Genomic DNA, 9,685 nt, shown 5'->3' on the forward strand with positions numbered 1-9,685 from the left:
GTCTATGTTTTCTATGATTTCTATTTGTGTGGTTGTCCTTGTACAGAGACATCTGTGAATTTGCCATTGTTAGCTTTTCTTAGTGCGTACAAGAGCCCTGAACTCTTGGCTCCATTATGACCGAGTCTGAATTTCTTATTTCCTTGTATGTCAGTAGCCAAACACTTCAATAGATGGAGGTGAATATATAAATGAAAATTTTGGTTTAGGTTCCAATTTGTGGACCTAAAATATCCTCATAGCATTTCTTTGCCTTCTGTTGGTTTATCTTCAGTTTCTGTACCTATAAAAATGTGTCTCTATGTTAACAATAAAAGTTTAGATCTGTAGAACCCTTCACAGTCTTTCTCACACACGGGGAAAGACCTTCAGAGCAAAGAAAGGCACATGTTAATACCATCCTTTCCAGATGAGGAAATTGGGGTTCAGAGAAGGTGACTTGTGCCCTGCTGCTATGGGGGTGGCACTGGAGACAGCCAAATTCATTTCTCATTCAGGGTCCTGCCTCTTCACCGTTCACTTATCCTCTCCCAAATGCGTAGTATATATAAAGTACACAGTGATCTGCAAACTGCTTCAAACAGGAACAGTTAGACCCATCAGTTCATTAATATTTCAAAATATTTGACTACAGATGTTTCTCATTTAGCAGTGTGTTCAAAAAGTGGGTTCAGCAAGCCAGACAGAAATCTAAAATAGGAATTACACTGTGTGGTGGTGGAAAACAGACATGTTGTCAATAGCCCAGGGACAGATGAAGTACTCTTTCCACTTGCAAGCTCAGATGTTGGGAGGCATTGAAACACTGTAAAAACTCTGGTTTCATCTCATCAGTTGCTTAGTAGAGAATGAAAGCCTAGTCAGAAGAGTTTTCCTGACCTAAACCCAAATTCTGCAGATGTCATAGCCTTGACTTGATGGCAGGACTCAAATCATCTTAAGTGGTAAGATTTATGCTTTGTACAGCTATGAAAATGTCCCAAATTGTGATACCCTGTGATAAAAAGTTTTCCTCTGGTTTCTGTTTTAGTGTTTAAATGGGTGAGAAGAACATTAATTGCCCTCGTTCAGGTCACTTTTGGAAGAACCATCAACAAGTGAGTTGTATGAAATTAATATTTGTATCCATGCCCTACACTTTTGCCTTGACAGTCAAATTACCTTATGATCTAGCAGCCAGTGATTTAACTGAAAGTCTTATTTTCTCTCACTTTTCGCTTCTGATATGATTCTAAGATTGGATAGGAGAGTCGATTTCTAAAAGAATTTCTCCCACAGAATGCATATGGCGAGTTAGATAAGAAAAGCTTGAGCTACTTCCACACTCTGACTGGCGAGGGTCAGGAGGTTGTGCTCTGTAGAGCTCCCCTTTAATCATGACAACGAGTTTGAGTATCTTGGGTAGAATGTTTTTATGTCAAATAATGAGAATCAGTTTAAGGTTTAGACTCTAAGCCAGAAGGAAAGTAGGATGAGCATCACATGGCAGGCATTTACTTAGAGGAAAATACAGACCATGTATTAAGGTTTTTACAGTTGTGTAGCACTGAAGTGTTAACTCTTCTTGTTAGTTAATATCTGCATATCCACTGGGGTGTGTGTGTGGCCCTGTCATCTGGCACTGTTATAAGCCATATGTCTATTCTAAACTATATTATATTATCCATATACATAAAGGCATTATATATTTATCCCAGTCTTTCACTGAGTGTTCTAATGTTGCTCATAAAAAGTGATCCACATTTTGATCATTCATTTATGAAAGCCCTGGGTTTGTTACTGAGAACTCAATTAATATAGTCAATTATTATTAGTTTCTAAGAAATTATTGGAATTTTTCATAACTGCAAAGTCATGTAGCCAATAGAAGTTGAATAGAATTATTTAGATCGGTTTAGGCCTGAAAGGGTGTCTTGGTGATTAGTCTCACTTCTCATTTTGTTGGTGAAGAAGTGGAACCAAAGAGATCAACTGCTTGTCTGAAGTCACCAGACCCGTTAGCTGACCTAACCTGGCCCCCTGGCCTGGTGCCTGCTTCATCTCTGTGCCTGGAATTTGGAAATACTGTTATCAAGATCTTTTATATGGTAACTCTATACCCAGAATTCTTCACAAGATAAACATTATGATTTCCTGCAGAATAGGAATATGAGTCAACGTCTAGAAATTTTTTAAAAAATCACTTTTTTATATAACAAAATAAGTTTTAAGATGAAATTATCAGATTTTCCCAAGTGAAAGATTTAGTGGTCAGACATTTGTACAAAGTTAGTATGATAGTTTTACCATATAAAGCTTATAAATTTTAATAGGAAACACTGTAAAGAACATTTGCTATTTTTTTATTGATTTGCCAATGAATATTTTCCTTGTGGTCAGAAACAAAAGTTTACTTCTACTTAAGATTTTAAAAAAAGAGTTTTAGTTGGCTGGGCACAGTGGCTGATGCCTATAATCCCAGCATTTTGGAAGGCCGAGACGGGCAGATTGCTTCAGCCCAGAAGTTCACGACCAGCCTGGGCAACATGGTGAGACCCTGTCTCTACAAAAAATAAAAAAATTAGGTGTGGTAGTACACGCATGCCTGTGATTCCAGCTCCTCAGGAGGCTCAGGCGGGAGGACTACTTGAGTCCAGGAGGTCAGCGCTGCCGTTAGCCACTGCATTCCAGCCTGGATGAAACAGCAAGACCCTTTCTCAAAAAAAAAAAAAGTTTTAGTTGCCCATCAGAGGCTCATTTAATTGACCTAAGTATCATAGGCTTTTGTTTTACTCAGAAAAAATGGCCTGTTTAATTTTTTGTTTTAGTCTAAGGCAAACAAATTTCTTTTGTATTGACAAGCCTTAGATAAAGAAATTCCCAAAAAAAGGCGAGGCACGGTGGCTCACGTCTATAATCCCAGCACTTTGGGAGGCCGGAGCAGGTGGATCACTTGATGTCAGGAGTTCGAGATCAGCCTGGCCAACGTGGCAAAACCCCATCTCTACTAAAAATACAAAAATTAGCTGGGCATGGTGGGTGCATGCACCTGTAATTAAAAGAAATTCCCAAAATGGCCTTCTTTTTCTCAGGACTCAGGACTTGCTAATTTATTTTCCTTTTCAGTTTCAGCAAATCATGCATACTTTCCTTGCTCCTATTTATGATATTGACTCTTAATTATAAAATGAGCAGCTGCAGGTTGTGAGTGGTGCATACATCGGGCAGTAATTTTCATAGGGATGGAGAAGAGGCACATGTAGAGGATTTCCAGGCTGTTTATTTCAGTGGGCTTTTTATCAAGTAGCAATCATGGCGCACATGGTTCTTTGCTATTTTTGCCTTCACCAGATGATAACTCATCACAAAATTAAGCAGCAGCACAGTGTGTGTCTCTTGCCTTGTAGTAACTACAATTTCACATGCTAGAATTGCTTCAAAAGCATCGGACAGGTTTCAGCTGATAGAAAGTCAGATCTAAATTGATAGAAAATAACTTAGATGATGACCTTTATTAAGAGTCACTTCCTAATCTCAAGTTGTAAACTGAAATTTTAGGAAGCTAGGCAGGCAGGTCAGCAGATTCTCTCTTAAACCACAAGTTCCGTTAAATCAATAAACTTATTTTATATGGTCTAGATTTGAATTGCACAGTTCCAAGAAACAGAGAGAAGAGTCTAGGAGATAAGCAGTTATAGATGGAGATAACAGTGTAGTTTGACTCATAGTAGGGTTTAGATGTACATTCAATAGTGACCGACTACTATGTGCAAAGTACTGGACTTGAAACATCTACTTCAGATATTATTTCTGAAACCTTGTGTTGTCCATTTAAAATTCTGGTTGGAAGTCAGATTCTTAAAAAGCTTTTTAATGTATTATTATTCATGAATTGAGTTTGAAATTTGAGGTCTTTCTGGCAAAAATAGTCTAAGATGATTCTTTTCCCCTTTTCAATGGAGAGGCTTTTCTCCTCCCAACCTCACAACTACTCTTGGGCTCTTTGAACTGTGTGTAGTTGTCTCTTGACAGCAGAGGACCTGTAACTGGTTAGAATGCGACCAATGACTGGCTGGGCGCAGTGGCTCACGCCTGTAATCCCAGCACTTTGGGGAGGCAGAGGTGGGCCTGGCCTCCTCTGTGGATCCTGACACAGTGAAACCCCGTCTCTACTAAAAATACAAAAAATTAGCTGGGCATGGTGGCACACGCCTGTAGTCCCAGCTACTTGGGAGGCTGAGGCAGGAGAATCGCTTGAACCCAGGAGGCAGAGGTTGCAGTGAGCCGAGATTGTGCCACTGCACTCCAGCCTGGGCAACAGAGTGAGACTCTGTCTCAAAAATAATAATATTGTATATCTATATATAGAATCTGTCTAATGACTAACGAAATGGGGTTGTGTAGAAGACCTGGGTAACCAAATAAAATGCATAACTGTGCAAGTCAAATGACTGCCACCCAGTCTTCATTCTTGGGGAATTTTGAAATTGGCCACATAGCAGTGTATCTTTGAAAGGAACTATCTTTTTCCTTGCCTCATGGGCATGTGAAGTGCTTTATCTGGATCCGAGTATCCTGCCCAGCATTCTCTGCCATAGCAACACTAAAAGACAGCTATGGAAAGCCTGCTCCTCCTGTGGGACTTCAGGACCTCAGGGAGGTTTTCCAGACCACTTCCAACAGTCTTTAAATGGATTTATGTTTTCACCTTATACCACTTCATGGAAATGTTGCAGTCTGCAGACAAATCAGTCTCTCAGTTCTTGTCTTTATAGATTGAACACAGCCAACATTTGTAGAAGTTAGTGCCAATGACAAAATTAGCTCCAGGAATAAATGGTCATGCAGTATTACCAAAATAAAAAAATAGGCCAGGCACGGTGGCTCACGCCTCTAATTCCAGCACCTTGGGAGGCCAAGGTGGGTGGATCACCTGAGGTCAGGAGTTCGAGACCAGCCTGGCCAACATGGCGAAACCCTGTCTCTACTAAAAATACAAAAATCAGCCGGGCGTGGTGGCGCACACCTGTAGTCCCAGCTACTCAGGAAGCTGAGGCAGGAGAATCACTTGAACCTGGGAGGCGGAGGTTCCAGTGAGCCAAGATCGCACCACTGCACTCCAGCCTGTGTGACAAAGCAAGACTCCATCTCAAAAAATAATAATAATTAAAAATATATATAACTTTCAGAGCCAGAGTTTAAAAAATCCAATTCCTAGTTTATTCATCAAACACTTAGATCAGGCTTTATCTTAACCTTCGCATTGATAAACGCCTTTTGAGAATAGAGTACACAATTTTTAAAACCTCATCCAAGAAATCTTTTTCTCTTAAAAGACAAATCCGGGACACAGTCAACTGGATTTTCAGTGAGCAAATGTTGATTTACTACATCAATATTTTCCGGGATGCTTTTTGGCCAAATGGGAAGTTGGCACCACCGACCACAATCAGGAGCGAAGAGCGAAGTCAGGAAACAAAACACAGAGCACAGCAAAAGCTGCTTGAAAACATTCCAGGTGAGGCCTGGGCTATTACCCTGAAAATCATAGAGATCTGAGAGAATGTGAACCCCACTGAGGTGATTTTCATTTATGTCTTGCAGGAAACATCCTTTACAATGAAAAAAAAAATGATCCTACTCTTTTAAGCCATTTTTTGTCACTGGCTAAGAAATTATACTGAGAATGTTAAGAACTTGAAAAATGTTTTAGAATAGATAATAAACTTTGTGTTTTGGAAATCCTGCTAAAGTATCAGGTTTTGAAAGCTTAATTTTTAGCAAAATATTAACATTTTAATTATTAAAATTAGTAGTTGAAAAATATTAAAATTGTAATTTGTATAAGTGCTTTATGTTGAAACATTCTTTCGTGAAGCATTTGAGAAAACTGACCATTCATGCTTCTCATGCCTCCATGTCTTTATTGACTGAAGGTGTATAATGTTGTATTCCTTTCACTGCAAAGCTATGCATTGAGCACTTTATCAATAGCAGCATAGAATCTTTTTTTTCTTTCTCTTTTTTTTTATTATTATTACACTTTAAGTTTTAGGGTACATGTGCACAATGTGCAGGTTAGTTACATATGTATACATGTGCCATGCTGGTGTGCTGCACCCATTAACTCATAATTTAGCATTAGGTATAACTCCTAATGCTATCCCTCCCCCCTCCCCCCACCCCACAACAGTCCCCAGAGTGTGATGTTCCCCTTCCTGTGTCCATGTGTTCTCATTGTTCAATTCCCACCTATGAGTGAGAACACGCGGTGTTTGGTTTTTTGTCCTTGCGACAGTTTACTGAGAATGATGATTTCCAATTTCATCCGTGTCCCTACAAAAGACATGAACTCATCATTTTTTATGGCTGCATAGTATTCGATGGTGTATATGTGCCACATTTTCTTAATCCAGTCTATCATTGTTGGATATTTGGATTGGTTCCAAGTCTTTGCTATTGTGAATAGTGCTGCAATAAACATATGTGTGCATGTGTCTTTATAGCAGCATGATTTATAGTCCTTTGGGTATATACCCAGTAATGGGATGGCTGGGTCAAATGGTATTTCTAGTTCTAGATCCCTGAGGAATTGCCACACTGACTTCCACAATGGTTGAACTAGTTTACAGTCCCACCAACAGTGTAAAAGTGTTCCTATTTCTCCACATCCTCTCCAGCACCTATTGTTTCCTGACTTTTTAATGATTGCCATTCTAACTGGTGTGAGATGGTATCTCATTGTGATTTTGATTTGCATTTCTCTGATGGCCAGTGATGGTGAGCATTTTTTCATGTGTTTTTTGGCTGCATAAATGTCTTCTTTTGAGAAGTGTCTGTTCATGTCCTTCGCCCACTTTTTGATGGGGTTGTTAGTTTTTTTCTTGTAAATTTGTTTGAGTTCATTGTAGATTCTGGATGTTAGCCCTTTGTCAGATGAGTAGGTTGCGAAAATTTTCTCCCATTTTGTAGGTTGCCTGTTCACTCTGATGGTAGTTTCCTTTGCTGTGCAGAAGCTCTTTAGTTTAATTAGATCCCATTTGCCAATTTTGGCTTTTGTTGCCATTGCTTTTGGTGTTTTAGACATGAAGTCCTTGCCCATGCCTATGTCCTGAATGGTAATGCCTAGGTTTTCTTCTAGGGTTTTTATGGTTTTAGGTCTAAAATTTAAGTCTTTAATCCATCTTGAATTAATTTTCGTATAAGGTGTAAGGAAGGGATCCAGTTTCAGCTTTCTACATATGGCTAGCCAGTTTTCCCAGCACCATTTATTAAATAGGGAATCCTTTCCCCATTGCTTGTTTTTCTCAGGTTTGTCAAAGATCAGATAGTTGTAGGTACGCGGCGTTATTTCTGAGGGCTCTGTTCTGTTCCATTGATCTATCTCTCTGTTTTGGTACCAGTACCATGCTGTTTTGGTTACTGTAGCCTTGTAGTATAGTTTGAAGTCAGGTAGCATGATGCCTCCAGCTTTATTCTTTTGGCTTAGGATAGACTTGGCAATGCGGGCTCTTTTTTGGTTCCATATGAACTTTAAATTAGTTTTTTCCAACTCTGTGAAGAAAGTCATTGGTAGCTTGATGGGGATGGCATTGAATCTATAAATTACCTTGGGCAGTATGGCCATTTTCACGATTCTTCCTACCCATGAGCATGGAATGTTCTTCCATTTGTTTGTATCCTCTTTTATTTCATTGAGCAGTGGTTTGTAGTTCTCCTTGAAGAGGTCCTTCACATCCCTTGTAAGTTGGATTCCTAGGTATTTTATTCTCTTTGAAGCAATTGTGAATGGGAGTTCACTCATGATTTGGCTCTTTGTTTGTCTGTTATTGGTGTATAAGAATGCTTGTGATTTTTGTACATTGATTTTGTATCCTGAGACTTTGCTGAAGTTGCTTATCAGCTTAAGGAGATTTTGGGCTGAGACAGTGGGGTTTTCTGGATATACAATCATGTCATCTGCAAACAGGGACAATTTGACTTCCTCTTTTCCTAATTGAATACCCTTTATTTCCTTCTCCTGCCTAATTGCCCTGGCCAGAACTTCCAACACTATGTTGAATAGGAGTGGTGAGAGAGGGCATCCCTGTCTTGTGCTAGTTTTCAAAGGGAATGCTTCCAGTTTTTGCCCATTCAGTATGATATTGGCTGTGGGTTTGTCATAGATAGCTCTTATTATTTTGAGATACGTCCCATCAATACCTAATTTATTGAGAGTTTTTAGCATGAAGCGTTGTTGAATTTTGTCAAAGGCCTTTTCTGCAGCATAGAATCTAAACTTAATTTTTCAGATATGCTTCAGAGCCTTGTTGGACAGCAAAATGCCCGCCATGGTATAATAAAAATATTCAATGCACTGCAAGAAACAAGAGCCAACAAGCATCTGTTATATGTGAGTAAATTAAAGCCCATGGGGTTTTCTGCTTTATTTTTGTCTGTTTCTTCATTTGGTTAGAAAAAACATGTACCCCCGTGGCTGCAGCACTCTCATTCTCACATACTAGTCATCTCCCTTGACTTTTTTTTTTTTTTTTGAGACAGAGTTTCGCTCTTGTCCCCCAGGCTGGAGTGCAATGGCACGATCTAAGCTCACTGCAATCTCTGCCTCCTGGGTTCAAGTGATTCTCCTGCCTCAGCCTCCCAAGTAGCTGGGATCACAGGCATGCACCACCGCGCCTGGCTAATTTTTGTATTTTTCATAGAGATGGGGTTTTGCCGCGTTGGCCGGGATGGTCTCTAACTCCTGACCTCAGGTGATCTGTCTGCCTCAGCCTCCCAAAGTGCTGGGATTACAGGCAGGAGCCACCTGGCTCATCCTCCCTTGACTTTTGATATAACATTGCCGCATAACTGGTTGGTTTTCTTTCAGCAAAGCCAACTGTTTCCCAGTCATCTCTCTGATTATAGTTACCAATATTAAATACTGTTTGAGAGTTACTTGTTTACTGAGATAATTTCAGACCTAAAATTAGACTTTTCTCTTAGACGCAGATATTTATTTTGAATAAACCCTTGGAGAAAAACATTTTTCTCCTTTTTTCCTTCTTTGTTGGTTCAGGTGCTGATGGAACTGCTGCTAATTGAACTGTGTCCTGAGCTGAGAATTCATTTAGATCAACTTAAAGCTGGCCAAGTTTGAGACTGCACAAATAAACCACCAGAAAAATGTCTGTGTAATAATAGACATGAAACATTTTCCTCTTTTCCACAGAGGGCTTGACTGAGAACCACACTGATTTTTATTTTAGTTACCTCCCTCTAGTTTTACGTGAAATTAGTAGAATCAGGGAGGATGGGACTTATGCTGTGGTAGGCAACAGAAAAAAACTTCTATTGATTTTTATTTAATATGAATACTTTAAAGATCAACATACCGATTGAAATACAAATGTTAATATGTGAGAACCTAGGAAGTATTTTAAATATTTATGAAAATATTTTGTTTTAAAATGAACTATGAATATTGTACAGTTAATTTCCTCACTGAGGACTGTGAACATTCTTATATTATTTCATGTATATTGAAGAACATTGTTATGCAATGCTTTGTGTAAAGTTATTGTGAAGATTTTATTGTCTTTATTTTTACCAAAGATTTCCCATAGTTTGAGCATTCAAAGCAATAAAATACAAAAATGAATCACAGTGCTCTATGATATTTAAGATACTTATATCTCAAAGAGGTTGAAACTCTACAGGCAGTTCA

The 9,685-nt window shown here is 39.0% G+C and overlaps 1 protein-coding gene across 5 annotated transcripts in view; it reads left to right on the forward strand.

The window, feature by feature from the left end:
- The window catches only part of SNX25 (sorting nexin 25), a 152,500-nt gene extending 142,885 nt beyond the window's left edge, over positions 1-9,615 (forward strand). For 3 of the 5 annotated variants that reach the window (XM_054484160.2, XM_054484162.2, XM_054484165.2), the window contains 4 exons: positions 1,031-1,097; positions 5,316-5,497; positions 8,271-8,371; positions 9,038-9,615. In XM_054484160.2, coding sequence (XP_054340135.1) covers positions 1,031-1,097; positions 5,316-5,497; positions 8,271-8,371; positions 9,038-9,118 — 431 coding nt within the window. In that variant the 3' untranslated portion in view covers positions 9,119-9,615. Of the gene's footprint in view, positions 1-1,030; positions 1,098-5,315; positions 5,498-5,583; positions 5,664-8,270; positions 8,372-9,037 lie in introns of those variants that run through there. The other 2 variants (XM_054484166.2, XM_054484167.2) reach the window with 1 other exon arrangement.
- Positions 9,616-9,685: the final 70 nt, after the last annotated feature.

Source organism: Pongo pygmaeus, chromosome 3 (assembly GCF_028885625.2).
Source record: "Pongo pygmaeus isolate AG05252 chromosome 3, NHGRI_mPonPyg2-v2.0_pri, whole genome shotgun sequence".
NCBI lineage: Eukaryota > Metazoa > Chordata > Mammalia > Primates > Hominidae > Pongo > Pongo pygmaeus.